Source organism: Petromyzon marinus, chromosome 29, assembly GCF_048934315.1.
Source record: "Petromyzon marinus isolate PM22_M1 ecotype Great Lakes invasive population chromosome 29, UKy_Petmar_22M1.pri1.0, whole genome shotgun sequence".
Taxonomy (NCBI): Eukaryota; Metazoa; Chordata; class Hyperoartia; order Petromyzontiformes; family Petromyzontidae; genus Petromyzon; species Petromyzon marinus.
Genome location: NC_133695.1, coordinates 8,731,007 through 8,753,725, shown reverse-complemented (window position 1 = coordinate 8,753,725; position 22,719 = coordinate 8,731,007). Strand labels below are relative to the sequence as shown.

General features: G+C 49.0%; 1 protein-coding gene across 1 annotated transcript in view; it reads right to left on the bottom strand.

Moving 5' to 3' along the window:
- The window catches only part of LOC103091725 (paired box protein Pax-1), a 45,950-nt gene that overhangs the window by 11,422 nt on the left and 11,809 nt on the right, over window positions 1-22,719 (bottom strand). The window contains exons 3-4 of the mRNA XM_032962664.2: window positions 7,778-7,816; window positions 7,198-7,355 (exon numbers count right to left, since the gene is read on the bottom strand). Coding sequence (XP_032818555.1) covers window positions 7,198-7,355; window positions 7,778-7,816 — 197 coding nt within the window. The remainder of the gene's footprint in view (window positions 1-7,197; window positions 7,356-7,777; window positions 7,817-22,719) is intronic.

Genomic DNA, 22,719 nt, shown 5'->3' with positions numbered 1-22,719 from the left:
CGGTCACCGCGTCGCGCGGCGCTTTCATATGCGCCTCTGCGGCCGTCTGGAACGCTTCTTCCTTCCGGTATTGGGAAGCCACTGGAAGCCGTGCACTTTTACGTCATCTCGATTGAAAACGAATGTCTTCAGAACTGCTGGCCACTGCGGGTTGATGGAGGGAAGGGACCTCGGACCGGTTCAGACATCACTCGACACTGATGATAGCCGCGGTCACCTTGCTACCAGGTCCGCAGTGCAGTGCACCACTCCTACAGCCCGTGCGGTATATGCGTGTATGAGTATTTGGCACGGGACTATTGATCAATTGTGAATACCATTTATGCTTAGGAGTTGTCCGTCGAATAGTGCAGTGTGTGAATTAATTATTTACGAAGTATACAAACATACGTTAATGCATTCATTCTCGTGCTATAGTAGAGGGCACGCGTGCACCGAGGAGACGGAGCGATGAGGTGACAGGTGAATTACTAACATCGCAGGACCGTGAGAGATGGCGAGGTCTGGGAGAGGCCTTCATCAAGCAGTGGATTGATCATGACTGGTGATGACGATGAAGAATGTTGCGTCTAGGCTGATGGTTCACACCAAACTGTAGATATGAAGAATACGATGAGACGTTGAAAATAAAAATAAAAAAAATCATCGATTTGGATATGGAATCGTAACCTTGAATCGTCACTTTCATAGTTTGGCTGTGGGTCGTGGTGGTAAGTGGTTATCATGCTGTGGGTGGTGGTGAATGGTTAACCACGTGGTTATCATGCTGTGGGTGGTGGTAAGTGGTTAACCACGTGGTTATCATGCTGTGGGTGGTGGTGAATGGTTAACCACGTGGTTATCATGCTGTGGGTGGTGGTGAATGGTTAACCACGTGGTTATGCTGTGGGTGGTGGTGAATGGTTAACCACGTGGTTATCATGCTGTGGGTGGTGGTGGTGAATGGTTAACCACGTGGTTATCATGCGGTGGGTGGTTGTGAATGGTTAACCACGTGGTTATGCTGTGGGTGGTGGTGAATGGTTAACCACGTGGTTATGCTGTGGGTGGTGGTGAATGGTTAACCACGTGGTTATCATGCTGTGGGTGGTGGTGGTGAATGGTTAACCACGTGGTTATGCTGTGGGTGGTGGTGAATGGTTAACCACATGGTTATCATGCTGTGGGTGGTGGTGAATGGTTAACCACGTGGTTATCATGCGTGGGTGGTGATGGTGATGAATGGTTAACCACGTGGTTATCATGCTGTGGGTGGTGGTAAGTGGTTAACCACGTGGTTATTATGCTGTGGGTGGTGAATGGTTAACCACGTGGTTATCATGCTGTGGGTGGTGGTGAAAGGTTAACCACGTGTTTATCACTCGGTGAGTGCTGCGTAGGAAATTGCCAAACGTGTTTCTTTGTTGTCCGCGTTAAATTGCGCGTTACGAAGTGTGGGATGCCGCAAAGCTCTCCGCGCGCGTCGACGATAGCGACCCCCAGTTCCGATTACCGCTCACGACGGTGTTTAAACATCAACACTGGGGAGACAAAGGCGGACGGGCGTGGTGTTGACCAACCCCCCCCCCCCCTCTCGTTTCTCGTGCCAGCCTTCAAAAGTGCTCGCTAACAGCACTTGCCCCAACTGTCTGTTCAGGCGAGGCAGTATAAAGGAAATGTTGTATTTGGATGGTGATGAAGACGTCTGTCTCCGCGTAGCCGCGTCGAACACTGCAGCTTAAACCAGCGGTCCACAACCGTTTTGGCACCAGGGACCGGTTTCGTGGAAGACAATTTTTTTTCACGGACCGGGGAGGTTTTTGGGGGGGGTTCATCATTGGGTCTTTCCCCCTTTTCAAAGAAGCTCTCCAGCGACGTTTGTTTTTTTGACTCATTTTGGCTGTAAGGGGTTAGAGCTCGTGGGCTTTATACCAACACTGTGGCTGACACAAGCGCGCAGTGCGGGAAAGAGGCGCGGACGGAAGCGGCGAATAATAAAAAAATGGGGGCGGGCCACGTGCGGACTCACCGCTCTCACCTCCTGCTGCTGCTGCTGTGCGGCCCGGTTCCTCCTAACAGGCCACGGACCGGTACCGATCCGCGGCCCGGGGGTTGGGGACCCCCTGGCTTACACATTCGTTGCATCTGTTCGTTTAGTGCCTGGTGTGGTGCTCGGCTGCTAACTCATGAATATCGCGACAGGTCCACGGCATAGGAATGTGGAATGTATCCCACTGGCTCCGGGACCATCGCTCAGGACCTCGCGGGATTACGTCGTCATAGGACATGACGTCATAGAGAACCGACTGTTACATTTGCGTCATGCGACCCTCCTCCTCCTCGCCCGCTCCCCGCAAAGTGTAATCGATGAATTGTCGCTCGTTCTGATCCACATTTTGACAATTTATGACTCAATCATCTCTATGCGTCTGCATCTTTCGTTCGTGAATTATTCGACGAAACGTGACATCAGAGCATCGCGCGCTTGCATGCGATGCTCCCGCTGCGATGGCTTGCGCGCTGGGCTTATGAACCCAGCTCCATCCGAGTTCGATTCCCGACCTTGGGCAACATCGCAAACCTGGTCCTGCCCCAACCCCTCCCCCTCCCTCCCCCTCCCACACGCAACGCACCGAGCTATGAGCTCAGCCAACCTGGGTTAATCGATGTCCATGGCACACGGTTAACACCAGTGGCGAGCGGCATCGGGACCCGCCCGCTAGCGTTCCGTCTTCTCTCCTTCACCCGCCCACTCCCCCAGCACAGCCAGCCCCCTTTAACACGAACGCACGCACGCACACACAGACACTGACCGTCATCGTGAAGTTGTCGTCAAATATCTCTCCCAAAATAATCGGGGGTTGCCTTCATCCAGCGGTCGAATGATAAGGGTTTGTAACAAAGACAAAGCTCATCCGTGTAGCCTTAACAGACTGTAGGGGCAAGCGCTGTTGACGAGCACCTATGAAGGCCGGCACGGCACACGAGGGGGTGGATGGCCAGCAACAAAGTGGCAATTCTAACACACCACACGAGGTCCTCATTTGAGGCTGAGTCTACCTAGGGAAGGTCTAGGACCAGATATTCATCACTGGTGTTGAATGCACTACGCTACGAAACAGCAGACTGTTGACAATGTGCGTTCAACAGGCAGACAGCAACTTGACCGACACGGGACGCATCCCCACTGCACAGACGCAGCCCCCAGGGAGGGGCGCAGCTGTAGGGGGGGCATCGGTCGGCACGCAACGCGGAACTCCGACGACGCGGAGTTTCTACGCTTGTAGAGATTACACGTGGGTGTGTGTGCGTGTGTGTGTGCGTGTGTGTGTGCGCGTGTGTGTGCGCGTGTGTGGGTGTGTGTGGGTGTGTGCGTGTGTGTGCGTGCGATAGTGTAGCGGTTAGCGCGCTGCGCTATGAACCCGGCGACACGGGTTCGATTCCCGCTCACGGTCAACACCAGTGACGGTTATCTTAACTCAGCCTCAAATGAGTACCTGGTGCAGTGTGTAAACATTGCCACTATGGAGACAAAGGCGGTCGGGCGTGGTGCTGGCCACCCACCCCCTCGTGTACCGTTACTGGCCTTCATAGGTGCTCGCTAACAAGCACTTGCCCCTCCAGTCTGTTAAGGCAATATGGGGGATCTTTATCTTTGTGCGTGCGTGCGTGTGTGCGTGTGTGCATGCGTGTGTGCGTGTGGGCATATGCCATTAAATTCAGCTATTTGTTTTTGTTCAATATGTAGGCGGAGATGTCTATGACAATGTTGATAAACCGTTGATGAAATTAAAGTTGCGGTTTCAGCAACACACTTCGGGAGTTTCACACCAGCACAAGGACAATATTTAGCAAACCTATTGAAACAAGTGCAGACAATATAAATGTATTTAACTTAACGTTTTATTTTACCAGGTGAGGCCCACTGATCTGTATGGATATTTTTTCAAAAGCGGCCGCAATTGACGTCTCAACAAAGTACAGTGAGGAAAAAAGTATTTGATCCCCTGCTCATTTTGTACGTTTGCCCAGTGACAAAGAAATGATCAGTCTATAATTTTAATGGTAGGTTTGTTTAAACAGTGAGGAACAGAATAACAACAACAAAATCCGGGAAAACGCATGTCAAAAATGTTATAAATTGATTTGCATTTTAATGAGGGAAATAAGTATTTGACCCCCTCTCAATCAGAAAGATTTCTGGCTCCCAGGTGTCTTTTATACAGGTAACGAGTTGAGATTAGGAGCACACTCTTAAAGGGAGTGCTCCTAAACTCAGCTTATTACCTGTATTAAAGACACCTGTCCACAGAAGCAATCAATCAATCAGATTCAAAACTCTCCACCATGGCCAAGACCAAAGAGCTCTCAAAGGATGTCAGGGACAAGATTGTAGACCTACACAAGGCTGGAATGGGCTACAAGACCATTGCCAAGCAGCTTGGTGAGAAGGTGACAACAGTTGGTGCGATTTTTCGCAAATGGAAGAGACACAAAAGAACTGTCAATCTCCCTCAGCCTGGGGCTCTATGCAAGATCTCACCTCGTGGAGTTGCAATGATCATGAGAACGGCGAGGAATCAGCCCAGAACTACACGGGAGGATCTTCTCAATGATCTCAAGGCAGCTGGGACCATAGTCACCAAGAAAACAATTGGTAACACACTACGCCGTGAAGGACTGAAATCCTGCAGCGCCCGCAATGTCCCCCTGCTCAAGAAAGCACATATGCCCGTCTGAGGTTTGCCGATGAACATCTGAATGATTCAGAGGACAACTGGGTGAAAGTGTTGTGGTCAGATGAGACCAAAATGGAGCTCTTTGGCATCAACTCAACTCGCCGTGTTTGGAGGAGGAGGAATGCTGCCTCTGACCCCAAGAACACCATCCCCACCGTCAAACATGGAGGTGGAAACCTTATGCTTTTGGGGTGTTTTTCTACTAAGGGGACAGGACAACTTCACCGCATCAAAGGGACGATGGACGGGGCCATGTATCGTCAAATCTTGGGTGAGAACCTCCTTCCCTCAGCCAGGGCATTGAAAATGGGTCGTGGATGGGTATTCCAGCATGACAATGACCCAAAACCCACGGCCAAGGCAACAAAAGAGTGGCTCAAGAAGAAGCACATTATGGTCCTGGAGTGGCCTAGCCAGTCTCCAGACCTTACTCCCATAGAAAATCTGTGGAGGGAGCTGAAGGTTCGAATTGCCAAACGTCAGCCTCGAAACCTTAATGACTTGGAGAAGATCTGCAAAGAGGAGTGGGGCAAAATCCCTCCTGAGATGTGTGCAAACCTGGTGGCCAACTACAAGAAACGTCTGACCTCTGTGATTGCCAACAAGGGTATTGCCACCAAGTACTAAGTCATGTTTTGCAGAGGGGTCAAATACTTATTTCCCTCATTAAAATGCAAATCAATTTGCAAATCAATTTATTCTGTCTCTCACTGTTCAAATAAACCTACCACTAAAATTATAGACTGATCATTTCTTTGTCAGTGGTCAAATGTACAAAATCAGCAGGGGATCAAATACTTTTTTTCCCTCACTGTAGCTCTCTAAATGTGGAGGGAGCAATCCGGAGCACCCGGAAGAAAATTGCACGCGACCACGGAGAGAGATTCACGCAAACTCCAAATATACAGCAGGCAGTCAGGATCGAGTTCGAACCCACGACCTCTTCCATAGCAGGCGAGGGAATTAACATCTCACCACCGCATGCAGCACAACACATCACTACGAGAAGACCATTGTAATCCTATCGCGATCATAATCGATATAACGGTGATCGATAGATTGATGCAACCTAGCGCCTCTACAATGGAACGCGCAGCTACTTAGACAAAGATCCCCCATATAGCCTTAACATACTGTTGCGGCAAGTGCATAGGCACACCACTCACAACCACCAACCAATCAATCACCACCTTATAGTGCCTGTCAACAACTTCACCAACGCACTGTGCAGGCGTCGGTCAACAATGCGAGTGTCTCGCTAATGCCCCTTGTTGAGTCTGTGTGCGTGTGAGTTAACGCACTGCGCTACGAACCCGAGTTCGATTCCCGATCATCACGGTCAACATCGGTAACGAATACATCTGGACCGGTCCCGTGCCTCCCGTAGGTCGACTCAGCCTTAAGTTACTACCTTGTGTGGTGCGTAAAAATCAGCACTGTGCAGACAAAGGGGACCTGGAGTGGTCTTGGCCACCTCCAATTGCCTTGCGTGCCGTGCCACGCCTTCATTCGGTGATCGCTGACAGCACTTTCCCCAACAGTCTGTTAAATTCTAGATTTGAAGCTCTCGTGACTGCAAGGATCCATACTCTTTGGTTCTATTCGGTAAACTCACGTAAAAGTATAAAACAACAAAAAATAAAAAATAAATAATTCTCGACGTTTCGGCCACAACACAAGTGGCCTTCATCAGGTGAAGGGACAAGACTGTCTCGAGGACAGCGCTGGAGTGAACACAGCCAAGCTCAGACCGCGACCTTTAAGCTTGTGTGAGAGGAATTAAGGTGCCTTGACAAAGGAATTAGCATAAAAATTAGCATTTAATTGGCGGACTTAGCATGGTGAACGGTTTAGAGGGGGTGAACTTGCGCAGACCGGCGAGGGGGGGAGGTGGAGTTTACATATTGATGGTGTGAAAAGGGAATTTAAGCAGCTGCGAAAGTTTGGGATACCACTACTTGAAAAAATATACTGTACCATTGAAAATTTGTTTAATCTTTGGTTCGATTTAGAACCAAACATTAGGGGTATCTGTGTCTTTATAGAGGCGGTTGCTTCTGTGTGTAGAGGACCAGAATTTGGAGTGTACTGTGGGTCGATTGGCAGACACCAAATAGACACCAATTACAAGCCATCAAATATCTTGAACTTCACATACTCATGGTAAACAAAAAGAGCAACTGTATTAACGCAAGACGCCTTTTTTATCATTTAACATCTCGATACTAGAAATAGAGCCATCGAGTCGAACTGTGGCTGGTAGAGGAGGAGGCAGCGCAGTGGAGAGGTGTCTGTGTAGTGTAGAGGAGGCTGTGTAGTGTAGGGGAGGGAGGCTGTGTGGTGTAGGGGAGGCTGTGTAGTGTAGAGGTGTCTGTGTAGTGTAGGGGGAGCTGTGTTGTGTAGAGGTGTCTGTGGAGTACACCATGGAGGAGGGTGTGTGCAGGTGTAGCACGCGCTCTGCTCGTGCGTGGCCGCGTACCTGCGAGTACTTGTGCTCGGGCTCCCCGGGACTCTGCTTCTCCATGCCGTTGACTCCTTGCGCGGCCGCCTGGAAGCTCGCCCTGCTCATGGCCGAGCCCCACTCCTCGTGCACCTTGCCCGAGTAGGCACCGCCGTCCCCCATCGCGAGCCCGTGCGCTGTGGGGGTGGGGGGGGGTGGCGGTCACCGCGGGACAACGATCGGCCATCAGCAAACTAAACTATGATGACAACTATGAACCAATTTTTTTGTTTTTGTTTTTTTACAGAAAATGCCCACTGAGCGATGTGGCTCTTTGTTTCAAAAGCGACCTATCACAAATGGTAGCTCAACGAAGTGGACATTGACACGCACGTTGATTCTAAAACGTGGAGGGAAAACCCGGAGGACCCGGGGAGAGAGACACCGCAAACTCCAAATATACAGCGGCAGGCGTCAGGGTCGGGATCGAACCCACGCCCTCCTGCATACGAGGCGAAGCGGTTAGCATCTCGCCCACCGCGGCGTCATCGGCAGCCGTGATCAATCCACTGCTGTATGAAGGTCGCCCACCCCGAGAGGCTGTCGCAGGTCAACTTACTTGGGTATGCGCAGCTGTCTCCCATCGCGAGTGCGTGCGCTGTTGGGCCACGAAACAGACGGGCAATGGTTAGGGGGTGACGTCGTGGTGCGATGGTTGATGGATAGCACAATGATGGACTTGCAATCTAGAGGGTCACCCATTTATTGACGGAACCCGACTTAGGGGCTTCTTAGCTCACAGGGTACTTCCAAATAAACTGATCTGAACTGTTAGCTATCCCGGCGGCGGCAGCAGTTGAAACAATGATGTCGTTTATTGAATCGTAACACACCCCCGATTCAGCCCCCAACCTCTGCCTACACAACATTATGACAGGGGGGTATACCTACACCACGGTTAGTCGATTGGGCAAGTCGCTTGCGGCGGGGTAAAGTGTGAGTATTCTGACCCTCTACTGGACATGCGTGCAAAAGAGCTTCATAGCTCATTGGATTCTTCCAGTATAAATACACATTCAGATGTCGATTCTCCCAAAACGTCTTGTCAGGTCAACATGGAAGAGTAGGCCAAAATGCCATCGTTGGAAGGGATTTCAAGAGCGTCCTCTGGGAGCGTCCCTTCCTCCAACAGTGGCGTGAGCAAGAAAGAAATTGCAGGGCTGCACCTTTGCCTTAAAAGGTGCAGTGTCGGTGCCGAGTGATCTCTGTGACCCGGTCCTGGGGGGTCTTACCCCCCCCTCCCCCCGCCTTCACCGACTCGCACTGACCAACAGAGTGGTGAAGTATGGTCAAACCGACATCAATTGGTGATACAAATGACAAAAACACGATTGTGTAATATATACTCTCCCCCTTAACCACACACAACAACAACAAAAACACATTCCGACGTGAAGCATTCTAAATGCAATACATTTATGTATTATTATTTGTGTTGTTCAAATCAGAATAGGAAAGTCGCGCACGATTTGACACAAAGGCCTGGCTGGACACGTGCGGGCCGCGCCTTGCACCCAGTCAGCTGCGTCTTCCCATTCCATGCGCTACGACGAGCATCGGTGGCTCGCTGTATCTGAACCGGTCATGTATCTCCCTCCTCCACCCCCCTTGCTCCCTCCGCTTCACCGATCCCCACAGACCGTCGTGGTGAAGTATGGTCAAATGTCCCCCCCCCCCCCCCATAATCGACACGGCGTGGGGAAGGCCTTCGCCCTGCTAGTCTATTGACAATATAAATTGTACGTTTTTGTTGATTTTGTCCTGAGGTCAGGCCCTGAATATAATTGCATTAACTGGCAAACACAAGAGGCAGCGCTCATACGTGTACGCGGAACGGTCGCACAGCGATGCATTGATGACAGTACAGCATCGGGTGGGATAAAAGCAGATCCTTAAGTTAATCTGTGCCGAGTCTTTGCTCGCACTCCCCACTCGATCTGTGCCGAGTCTTTGCTCCCGATCCCCACTCGATCTGTGCCGAGTCTTTGCTCACACTCGTCACTCGATCTCTGCCGAGTCTTTGCTCGCACTCCCCACTCGATCTGTGCCGAGTCTTTGCTCCCACTCCCCACTCGATCTGTGCCGAGTCTTTGCTCCGACTCCCCACTCGATCTGTGCCGAGTCTTTGCTCACACTCCCCACTCGCATGGCCATGGTACGCGCGATGCGTGGACCGTCGTCACGTGTTCTCCCGTTCGCACCACACACGCCAAGCACTCGTCGAGAATTTACGTGGAGCAGACTCAACATGTCCCGACTTAAAACTTTCGCGACCGCAGGAATTCATATTCTTGTTTTTTTCGGGAAAAAAAAAACGTTTACGTAGATAGAAAACAAAAATCTAAATTAAAAGCAAAAAAAAACCACGACCTTCCGATCGCAACACAAGCGGTGCACCTGAAGAAGACCGCTTGTGTCGCGATCGAAACGTCGTGAGTTCTTTGCTTTCAATTTAGATTTGTGTTTTTTTTTTATCTCCGTGACTTTACCGAAAGAACCGAGAACATCAACATATCCCATTGCCAGGACACTTTTGACCAAAGAGTACCTGAGACTCAGCGAGGCTCTCCGGGGTAAATGAAGGCCGTGTATTATTAGTATTGTTGTTGTGCGCCACAGAGGACGCCTTACCGAGCCGATGGAGCGATGCAATCTGCTCGTATGCAGGTGGAATATTTACATCAAGCAGTCAATTGATCATGGTAATGGTGGGCGCAATTGTTGGCGACGAGGCACTGGCGTGCATTCTGCAAAGAAATCGAACGAAAAGGGGCACTCGCCACCAGATTGTGGAAATTCCACGTTCCTATGGTGGAGTACAAGTACGACCACAGGGCAACCGCTGCCAATCTTCCAGCAGTAGCATATTCATTGTATCGACTCCAGAGGGAAGGAAGGCTGGCTTGACAACACAGCGCAACAATGCCGATGTATCCGTGTCTCTCGACGCCGTAGAGAAATACATTAATTGTATCAGGGTGCGGACATGTGGTCAGTCAGAGGCCGGGGAGAGGATGGTGACGGTCTCCAGAGCAGGAGCAAGGGGAGCGGACAGCACGGATGGGCTGCAAAGGGAACGGAAAGGAGAGGTAAAGAGCACCTATCACGGACTATTGCGTGCATAGAGGAGAACGAGTTGGACCTCGGCTGGAACTTGAGAATTCGCGACTCTTTCCGACCGTGACTTTGACCGCCCTACGCAGCGCTGCCGACCATCTCCCATCCGTGCATCGTCAGCCGCAGCAGCAGGCGGCTGCCACCCTACAAGTGTCACGTGCCCGCGGACGGGTGGTGCCGCTACTGTTAAGAGCGCTCAGGCTAATTTGGTCGGGAGGTTGGACGAGCTCGCATCCCCGTTAGGAATACGAGTCGAATGCTTGGGCTTACCAATGAATGGACCGGGCTCCCGTCACAGAAAAGTCTAATTTCCACCAATAGCTCAAGGTTCCAAAAACGGAAATGAGCAGTATCCCCTGCTCGTTTGAGCGTGGGGACACTCTGACTTATTGATGCAATGTATAAAGATTGGAGTTGAGTGATGGCGCATGTGGTTAGCGCACTCCGCGAGGAACCTTAGCCGACCGAGTTTGATTCACGGCTAACGTCAGCTGGCGAGTGATATGGGATATTGGTTCCGTCCCCTTTCGCAATCCGCACTGACCAGCGTGGTGAAATATGGTCAAACAACCCCCACGAACGACACGGCGCTAGAAGCCCCCTCTCACCTCATCCAGCAGTGGATAGACATGGGAGTGCTGTACGTGCAAGTGTAATTAAGAAGACTGAGCGTGTGAGGCTTGGCGATTCAAGCACACATTTTTGACACTCCGAAGGTAAAGCAGGGTATTTTGTTTTCAGGCTGAGTGGACGTAGGGGAGACCCAAGCCGCACCTCCGACAAGCACGGTTGGCTACGTACGATGCGAAAGAAGTTCAGCATACTTAATAAGCATGCAAACACTATCGTTAAACATTGCTTTACACAAAACAAAGACAAAGATCCCCCCGTAAAGCCTCAACAGACTGTAGGGGCAAGTGCTGTTAGCGAGCAGCACCTATGAATGCCGGCACGGCACACGAGGGGGTGGGTGGCCAGCACCACGCCCGGCCGCCTTTGTCTCCCCAGTGGCGATCTTTACACACCGCACCAGGTACTCATTTGAGGCTGAGTCGACCTAAGGGAGGCCCAGGACCGGTTCAGATAATCGTCACTGGTGTTGGCCGTGAGCGGGAATCGAACCCGGGTCGTCAGGTTCTTAGCGCAGCACACACACCGCACACACACACACACATCCCCTATTTAGTATGAAACGAATCATCGAGGTGCAGATCAATCTGTTTGCGAGCACCTATTGAAGCCGCAACAACACACGAGGGGTGGTTGCGTGCTCAGCAACCGCGACCGGTCACCTTTGTCTTCCCACCAGTGGAGACGTTTACACACCGCCATCTGCGCGGGTTTACGCGTTCGTTCATTCATTCATAGCTGTACACAGCTGTACATGTTATAAGCGTGTTGCACGCAAGGTGCCTCCTGTCAGCCCCGTGGTCGTGTGAGTTGCGTGTGCCCTGCTGATAACGCACGATCTTGCCAATCGGTGCTTGTACCATGTCCAGTTGGTTTTTGCATCGTTTTGTTCGTGGTGGTTTTTGTTGTTATTGTTGCTGCTGCTGCTGTAATCAGGGTCTCTCTAACCGGGTCCCCATCGAAAAATGAGCATCTATAGAGCCCATTGGGTTTTTACTTTAAGCCGCAAAAACCTGAAGTGAATTCATCGATCCATCGCTATACCGTGATATCTTGCGACGGTTTTATATTTTTTTTGGGGGGGGGGGAAGGAAGCTAAGCCTTCATCGAGCAGTAGATAGACCATGTCTAACGTTATTGATCATTAATCGCGGACAATATGCAGATTGTAGCTGTGGCCCCTACGGTACCAGGGACACGAACTTGCCAGTAATGGCCCGCAGCCTTGCGTGACAGATTCTACTCCGACGACTACGATGTCGAGCGGTGCTCTCGCGTGGCTGTGCGGCTAAGTACGCCTTAGACAACGCCTTAGCCAAGGCCTTAGACAACGCATTAGCCAACGCATTAGCCAAGGCCTTAGACAACGCCTTAGCCAAGGCCTTAGACAACGCCTTAGACAACGTCTTAGCCAACGCATTAGACAACGCCTTAGACAACACCTTAGACAACCACTTAGCCAACGCCTTAGCCAACGCCTTAGACAACGTATTAGCCAACCCCTTAGCCAACGCATTAGCCAAGGCCTTAGACAACACATTAGCCAACGCCTTAGCCAACGTCTTAGCCAATGCATTAGCCAACCCCTTAGCCAACCCCTTAGCCAACGCATTAGCCAACGCCTTAGCCAAGGCCTTAGACAACGCATTAGCCAAGACCTTAGACAACCCCTTAGCCAACGCCTTAGCCAACGTCTTAGCCAACGCATTAGCCAATGCATTAGCCCACGCCTTAGCCAACGCATTAACCAACGCCTTATTTAGCCAATTCATTAGCCAACGCCTTAGCCAACCCCTTAGCCAACGCATTAGCCAAGGCCTTAGACAACGCATTAGCCAAGGCCTTAGCTAACGTATTAGCCAACGCCTTAGCCAACCCCTTAGCCAACACATTAGCCAACGCCTTAGACAACGCATTAGCCAAAGCATTAGCCAACGCCTTAGCCAACGCATTAGCCAACCCCTTAGCCAACGCATTAGCCAACGCCTTAGCCAAGGCCTTAGACAACGCCTTAGCTAACGCATTAGCCAACCTCTTAGCCAACGCCTTAGCCAATGCATTAGCCAACGCCTTAGCCAATGCATTAGCCAACGCCTTAGCCAACCCCTTAGCCAACGCCTTAGCCAATGCATTAGCCAACGCCTTAGCTAATGCATTAGCCAACGCCTTAGCCAATGCATTAGCCAACGCCTTAGCCAATGCATTAGCCAACCCCTTAGCCAACGCCTTAGCCAACGCATTAGCCAAGGCCTTAGACAACGCATTAGCCAAGGCCTTAGCCAATGCATTAGCCAACGCCTTAGCCAACCCATTAGACAACGCCTTTGCCAACCCCTTAGCCCACGCGCCATTGTCTCTCCACCGCTCCGTGTCTCTCTCTCTCTCTCCCACACGACGAGTCGCTGTGTGAACCTTGCTGATCGTGGGGGGCACGTATCCCTCGCGAGCACCTGCTATGGCCCGGCACGTATATGTATATACGTGGAATTTATGTCGCGCCGTACGTAGCCAACCGTGCTAATCGGAGGTGCGGCGCGGAAGCGTGGCAAGGGGTGGAGGGCCAGTACTGTGCCCGACCGCCTTTGTCTTTCTATTGCTCTGTTTCAGTTTTGTTTTTCTCTTTCACGTACATAGACTACACACTCCGTCACACACTGGTGTGGATGTCAATGTTCTATGACATTCAGAAGCGCGTGTCTGTAAATAGATAAGACGTCAACCTTGCAATATTGCCGAGTCAGTGTCTGAACGTTATCCTTAGAAACACGTAACAATATTTAACAATATAACGTGTTGTATATAGTCTAGATTTGAAGTTTTCGCGACTGCGAGGATCCATACTCTTTGGTTTTTTCGGTAAAAGTCACGTAGGTAGAAAAAAAAATGAATAAAAAATATAAAAATAAAAAATTTAAATAAACCAAATCGCGACTTTTCGATTGCAACACAAGCAATCGTCATCAGGTGGGAAAACACAGCTTTTTTTTACTGAAGTGGGAGAGAGACCAGGGTTAGGGCAGTTAAATAAGTCAGAGAAGGGGAGGGTAGGGGGGGGTGAATGGTGCGAGGGGTGGGTAAACTGCAGGTACAGCAGAGACGCTGAGAGTTAAAAGGGCAACATGATTGTTGCAAGATAGATGATGACATCTAAAACAAAATAGCCGCACTGCTAAACGCTAAGGATGCAATTAACTCGTTAAAATAGACTAAATACCCGGTAAATAAGATGGAACAGCTATGAACAGTTAAATGTTACTTGGTTAATAACATCTTTCCAACGATTGCTGAATTTATGATTGCTCACAAAATGTCCTTGCTGTGGTTGTCACACCTGTTGATGATTGCTTGTGTTGCTATAGAAACGTCGTGATTTTTTAATTTCAATTTTTTTATATATATATTTTTACCTACGTGGCTTTACCGAAAGAAAGTATGTTTTATATAACAATATAATGTATTATATATAACAATATAACGTGTTGTATATATATAACAATGTAACGTGTTATATAAGTATATATAACAATATAACGTGTTGTATATATAACAATATAACGTGTTATATAAGTATATATAACAATATAACGTGTTGTATATATAACAATATAACGTGTTATATAAGTATATATAACAATATAACGTGTTGTATATATAACAATATAACGTGTTGTATATATAACAATATAACGTGTTGGATATGTAACAATATGACGTGTTTTCTATATATAACAATATAACGTGTTATATACAACAATATAACGTGTTATATACAGTGAGGGAAAAAAGTATTTGATCCCCTGCTGATTTTGTACGTTTGCCCACTGACAAAGAAATGATCAGTCTATAATTTTAATGGTAGGCTTATTTGAACAGTGAGAAAGAGAATAACAACAAATAAATCCAGAAAAACGCATGTCAAAAATGTTAGAAATTGATTTGCATTTTAATGAGGGAAATAAGTATTTGACCCCCTCTCAATCAGAAAGATTTCTGGCTCCCAGATGTCTTTTATACAGGTAACGAGCTGAGATTAGGAGCACACTCTTAAAGGGAGTGCTCCTAATCTCAGCTTGTTACCTGTATAAAAAGCACCTGTCCACAGAAGCAATCAATCAGATTCCAAACTCTCCACCATGGCCAAGACCAAAGAGCTCTCCAAGGATGTCAGGGACAAGATTGAAGACCTACACAAGGCTGGAATGGGCTACAAGACCATTGCCAAGCAGCTGGTGAGAAGGTGACAACAGTTGGTGTGATTATTCGCAAATGGAAGAAACACAAAAGAACTGTCAATCTCCCTCGGCCTGGGGCTCCATGCAAGATCTCACCTCGTGGAGTTGTAATGATCATGAGAACGGTGAGGAATCAGCCCAGAACTACACGGGAGGATCTTGTAAATGATCTCAAGGCAGCTGGGACCATAGTCACCAAGAAAACAATTATTAACACACTACGCCGTGAAGGACTGAAATCCTGCAGCGCCCGCAAGGTCCCCCTGCTCAAGAAAGCACATATACATGCCCGTCTGAAGTTTTCCAATGAACATCTGAATGATTCAGAGGACAACTGAGTGAAAGTGTTGTGGTCAGATGAGATCAAAATGGAGCTCTTCGGCATCAACTCAACTCGCCGTGTTTGGAGGAGGAGGAATGCTGCCTATGACCCCAAGAACACCATCCCCACCGTCAAACATGGAGGTGGAAACATTATGCTTTGGGGTGTTTTTCTGCTAAGGGGACAGGACAACTTCACCGCATCAAAGGGGCGATGGACGGGGCCATGTACCGTCAAATCTTGGGTGAGAACCTCCTTCCTCCAGCCAGGGCATTGAAAATGGGTCGTGGATGGGTATTCCAGCATGACAATGACCCAAAACACACGGCCAAGGCAACAAAGGAGTGGCTCAGGAAGAAGCACATTAAGGTCCTGGAGTAGCCTAGCCAGTCTCCAGACCTTAATCCCATAGAAAATCTGTGGAGGGAGCTGAAGGTTCTAACGTCAGCCTCAAAACCTTAATGACTTGGAGAAGTTCTGCAAAGGGGAGTGGGACAAAATCCCTCCTGAGGTGTGTGCAAACCTGGTGGCCAACTTCAAGAAACATCTGACCTCTGTGATTGCCAACAAGGGTTTTGCCACCAAGTACTAAGTCATGTTTTGCAGAGGGGTCAAATACTTATTTCCCTCATTAAAATGCAAATCAATTTCTAACATTTTTGACATGCGTTTTTCTGGATGTTTTGTTGTTATTCTGTCTCTCACTGTTCAAATAAACCTACCATTAAACTTATAGACTGATCATTTCTTTGTCAGTGAGCAAACGTACAAAATCAGCAGGGGATCAAATACTTTTTTTCCCTCACTGTATATAACAATGTAACGTGTTATATATATAACAATATAATGTGTTATATATAACAATATAATGTGTTATATATAACAATATAACGTGTTGTATATTTAACAATATAACGTGGTGTATATATAACAATGTAACGTGTTGTATATAACAACATAACGTGCAAGTGTTGATTAACACACGTCTGCTCTGTGGTCAAATCAATGCATCGGATCTCAGTCCGATCTCGAAAGCTCAGCGGATTTGCGCCTGGCCAGTGCTTCAAGATTCTGTGCGGCGACAAGGCTGCCATCAGATGTCAGTACAGCAACGTTCAACGTTGTGCTGCACTATGCACGAACGTCTATGCTCCCACCCCTCCGCTTTCGCTCACCGGCACGGTGAAGTAACATCGTTCAATCACTCCCTATACGACGCCGCGCACGACGTGTGTGGGCTGGAGACGCTGATGATATCGAGCAAGTCGATTGGCAATAAATAGGACTATGCGTGCATTGAAATCGATACACGGTTGGGTCGTGGTGTTTTTTTTTTTGCGGGCTTGACGTGGAGCGCTGCGTGCACTCGAGACATTCGGGGAGATTCAGTCTGGAACTCCATCCCGTGAATCTGAAGATGTGTCACATGCGTTGTTATGCTGGTGGATTTAATAGCCTTGATGAGAGAATTGAACAAATGTGCTCTAAGTTAACCGGTATAAAATTTGGAGGGAAAGGGGTGGGGGGCTATTCCATGACTTTTCCGCTTAGGCTAAATTCCACTCACATCTACTGTGCACACCCAGCACAGTCGGTACAATTTATGAAACCGACTGATGGGGCCCATAAGCAGTTAATATATAATAGTACTTTACACTCATGAAGCGCTCTTAAACAATCGTTCTCAGGGCACCTATGGGTTTTAAAAAGATATTTATAATGTAAGGCCGTTTGTTTTTCGGTGCGAGGCAAGAGGGGTTTGAAAGCCTCCCGTCGTGTTTCATTGTTTCAGAATGCCATTGATAATTATTCATCTACACGATGCCTAAAATTTTGTAAACTTGTATTCGGAGAGACCCAATTGGAGGCAGTTGGGGACACAACACAACAATGTGTATGTTGAAAACAAAAAAACACTAAATGAAGATGAATCTCAATCAAAATTGTGAAATATATTTAAAAAACGCGAAACAAAACCCGCATTTCGATTTGCGACGCTTTTGCAAATCGAAATGCGACCATTAAAATCAGCACACTAGTGCGTCCTGAAGAGGAAAGTGTTCAACGGGTGCGCGGTTACCAGCTCTGACACGTGTATGCCAAACACGGAACACCGTGGAAGAAAATGAAATGATCGTTGAATGGCATGCCAGATGAAGGGTGCACGCTTGGGACTATGCCGCGACAAGGAATAAAGGAACGCGTGTATTATGGAACAAACGTAAATAACATTTCTTGGCGTTGTCTCGGGACAAGCAAGTGGGCCTCTTCTTTGTAAGAGCGCGTCGCTTGAAAACGGCGATGGCCCCACGGACGAGGGGGGGGGGAGCTGGTGGATGGAGCAGAAATATAAAAATGAGACGGCGAGTCTGAGAACCCGAAAACCACCGCCGCAGTGATGACGAGGGATATGGATATGGACGGCGTGGCGAGGCGTTCATCCTGCAACGATTCGACTCTAGTTCGGCGGATCTTCACCTGGGGTGCACTCACCACCCTCCCCCCCCGTCCCTGGGGGGTGCGAGACGCTCGTTCTGGGGGTGCGAGGCGTGGTCAGATTGTTTTTAGAAGGTAAATCATCGCAACACAAATTAAACACGGGCACGTAAGTACATATAGTTTGTTTCAAACCGATGGATGTATTTATTAACATGATACTTGTTTTAAGATTGCAGTAAAGAATCACTGCTCTAGTCGATGATGATGATGATGCGCATTTCCTAAAACGTAGTTTTTGTTCGTATTTTCATTCAGTAATGCTCAATACAGCTCAAATTGCTAATCGATTTTAATCAGCTGTTCCACCTCCAAACTACCGCGCGTTGTTTTAACCAAAGCTACATAGTCGTTGATATATACGCAGTCGTTTTCTGTCGGATTCTATTTATACACAACAGATATTTCACTGCGAGAACACACTCGTCTTGGTGTTAAACGATAAATTTACAAAAATACGACCGCCACCAGTACACGGGTAACCCCCCCTCCTCCTCCTGCCCCCTCGTGCCGTCTGTCAGAAGTCAAGGACGGCACCCCTACGAGCCAAATGGAACGACCCACATCGGAAGAGTAGTAACCACATGTGGGATAATTGATGAGTTGGACTGCGCCAATTTAGTCTACACGGGGTATATGTTTAGAACTCGTGTTTATTAACCAACATTTTACTGAGGCCAAAAACGCGAAGGGGGCCAGCAACGAAGGTATGTGATTATATACCCGAAACGAATTAAGTCGTAGTTGCTTCAGAACTAAAACAAACAAAAATCCCTTGGGCCCATATCTGCATCCTACGCCGTGGCTGGTTATCTGTGGCGCTATGGGTAGAGTTATGAGAGGCGCCACGTGTCTGTGACGCTCAGGAGGGCGAGACTCGATAAGAGGTGGGGGAGGGAGGCGAGCGGGTTTTTGGCTTAAATAACACGGAGAGTAAAATTCTGCAGTCGAGTCTGGCAAACGCGGTGTCTTTAATTTAAAATTGGCAAATGCAGTGTCGTTCGTTTAATCTCAAACCCTCGGCCAAAGCAGCCACGGAAATAAGGAATTCAATATGTTTTGTATTATTTTCCTTTGTCTAGTGAAGCCTACACAACATATGCGAGTGCGTCCTACGTATTTTGCCAAATTGCAAATGACACGTGCAAATGCTGCGCTGTAAGAGTGCGTGTATAAGTAGTTGGCATGCGTCAGCAATTTTGTTAATTTTCACTCGGGGCACATTCTCTTTGTGAGCCGCGGTCCTCTTTCGCAAGATCTCGCTGAGCCTTCCCACTCATCTCTCTCTCTCTCACCGTGAGATTTACCTTGCTTTAGATACCGACCCCCAGTCGCATCCTATTGTTCAAATGGCTCGCGTAAACCGATTAGCCGTGTTTACCCGGCTTCTTGAAACTATGCTTACAATTTATTTTCTCAATTCCTAAAATTTGGCGTGCATAATTAATATATACACCGCATAGGCTAGCCAGTTAATTATCCTAGTGCAGGTAAAATAGGAGGCTTATGATAACCGACTATAAGTGCGTGCTTTGACAGCCATTGGCAATGTTGTCAATGCAGAAGCTTTCAATGAAAATAAACGTTTCCTCCAAAGCACACACGAAGCCGTGGAGAGCAAACTGGGGGGGGGGGGGGGGGGCGGATCAGTGGAGCGGTGGCGCAGCAGTTAGCGCACTGCGCTCTGAACTCGCTTGCCTCGACGTTATAGATTCATATCCACGGATAACACCAGTCGGGGGTGAGTTATATCCTATTCTGTCCTATCCACCATCTCATCCCCTCCCACACTCATCTTCACTAAAACGCATTGAACCAGCGTGGTGAAGTATGGTCAAAACAAATTCCTAAGACGCGGCCAGGGGATGTTCACAGCAACGCAATGGTAAATGGCTGTAAATTAATCGTGTTAATCCTATTAATCCCGGTGTGACTATGGCAGTTGCAGTGTTAGGTTGTTCACAGACGGATAAGCAACGGGTTTGTGGTTCACGCGCATATAAGTTACTGAGAACGGAAGAGCGGTAGTTTTAATAAATTAGAATGTTTCAGATTAAATCACTGAAATATGTTTCTCTTGGACAGGCCCGTGTGTGTGTGTGTGTTATTCTATGTTTAACCATAAGAAATGTTTACACACCACATGCCCCTGTACGTTTCCCTCTCTTCTAACATTTGCCATTGAAATTAAACAATCACTGTCAACGGCAAAAGACGCAGGGCTTAGCAGCAACCTAGAACACACACCACGTAAATAATATTAATATATAACAGATAATAACAATTATTCATCATTATTCATAAAATGTATTTACAGCCCTGGTGTGGGATATTTCTCTCCCAACTTCACGCTGGGGAGGGCAGAGTTTGACTTCTCAAAGTGGAACGTCCGCTCCTTCCTCTGCTCGAGAGTCGGACTGATGATTTCAAGGCTGTGCGCAATTTTATTCTGTTTTTTTTCCCCCCGACAGAGATCTGCATAAAATCCCCCCACTACTTTTAAGATGTCTATCTCTACCATGAGTTACTGTTTCATCTCTCTCCCTGAGGAAGAAGACCATTTATGAAATTCCAATTACCGACCTCGCTTTTTTTTTTTTAGCTGGCTTTGTGCTCCCCACATTGCCCGCTATGGATGTGTTGCGCTCGGTTTTTGTGTGTGTGTGTGCGTGTCGCGCTCTCTGCTTTCTGGTTTACTTGTTCGCGTCCAGCGCTCAGCGCGTTGAATATCTCCGCCTACACACAGCACATTGCCGACAGCCCCGTATCCATACGCAGTAGATCAAAACGGGCGTACTCTCTAGCGCGCTTGAAGGGGAAAGGCGCAAGCGTTTGATGAATCGCGTTTGCTCAACGGACTGGAGAAAATTGCGCTCGCTGATGCACGTTCCCGCTGGAGCACGTGACTGTCGATGCATCGCGACGAAGGCGACTGAAAACCGCCGCGTGTCGAACGCCCTCTTTGCCACTCCGCTGCTGGATGAAGGCCTTCCCAGCGATGCTTAATAAGGCAAACAGCGATGCGAAGTTGCTCACGCTGCCTCTCTCACAATTGAGACGTTGCAGAAGCGTGCTGGTTCATGTCACAATGCGCCGATGAATTAAGGTGTTCCCATGCTGTGTCGACCATGGGGATTGTTTGACCATACTTCACCACGGTGGTCAGTGAGGATTGGCGAAGAAGGGAGACGGGGTGAGAGGGCGAGGGGGGCGGGGGCACGATCCCACAAGCGGTTCAGATATCGCCGATTGCTATCCATGGCCGAGAATCGGATTTGGGTCGCTAGGTTCCTGGCGGAGTGCGCTAACCACTGCGCCACCGCTCCAGAGTGACCCTGGCCGTGCGGCGCTGTGGTCAACGCTCTTGACTCTTCAGTTCCCGGCCCGGGACTCGGGCTCATTCCTTCATTTCCCCACGGGGTGCCGATACGATAGAAAAGCCACGGCTGACTCTTTGTCCTGGAGACTGACCTTCCCTCCCGCCCTTCACGCGAATGTGGAATTTCCCAACACTCGTGCAAGATGCTGCTAATGGAGGTGAGTGTCGCACGATTGATTCGGTTGAGCGCAGAGTCATTTTCGAGCCCAATAAGGGCGTTGAAGCCGGAAATCCGAGTTCGACTCCTGGCGTCAGTGGCGAGTCGTATCTGCGTTGCGTTTCCCCCAAATCAGCACTGACCAGCATGATGAAGTATGGTCAAAGAAAAACGACAATGATCCCCCGCATAGCCTTAACAGACTGTTGGGGCAAGTGATGGCCGGCACAGCACACGAGGGGGTTTGGTGGCTAACGCCACACTCGGCCAACTTCCCCCAATACTGATGTTTTCACACCGCATCGGGCACTCGTTTGAGGCCGAGTCGACCTAGGGGGAGGCCCAGCACCGGCGCAGATACTCGTGACTGCTGTTAGTCGTGGGATGGAATCGACTTCGGGTCGCCGCGCTAACCACTTGCGCCACCGCTCCACGTGGACGGCGCTCAAGCAACACCCAGCGCGGAGCGACAGCGGCGCGAGGAGGAACTCCATCGAGCGGCGAGGAGATCGCGACAAAGGGCCGAAGCTTAAAACAAACTTGGTAGTCTGTTGTAGCGAAGTGAGGCGTTCGGCGGCGGCAGCGTACAACGTGAATTGTAGCCGTGCGCTATACTGGTGACTTGTTCAGGCGCTGTATTTGCACAACGGAGCGTGCGACAGAATGTAACGCGCGCGCGTGCGCGCGTGCGCGTGCGCGCGCGCGCTCTCGTTGGCGTCCGATGCGCTCGTCACAAACAAAGGGGAGGAGGGGGGTGTCTCGCGAGAGTCGCCTCTGTGTGCACGGGCGCACGCACAACGCGGGGCACACGGTGCAAGTCGCGATCCACTCGCTGGACGAATGGCCTTATTGCCCGCGCCCTATATCGGCGGCCACGTTCGGTTGGTTTTTGTTTTGTTTTGTTGACCATAGTGAGCCACGCTTTGTCAGCGGAGAGACGTCCAGTCATACGTTCATATATTACTCCTCACCACTGATGTTAGCCGGGGCAGGGGATCGAACTTTTACTGCCGGGGTCCATGGTGCTGGTAGTGCGCAAATGCACATCGCTTTAAATGTAGCGCATAGCATGCGCGACTTTACTGCGCTGAAAATAATATCGTCTATTAGGTGTGTGTAAATGGATTCTTAATTAATATAGATATATATATATATAAAAAGGAATATA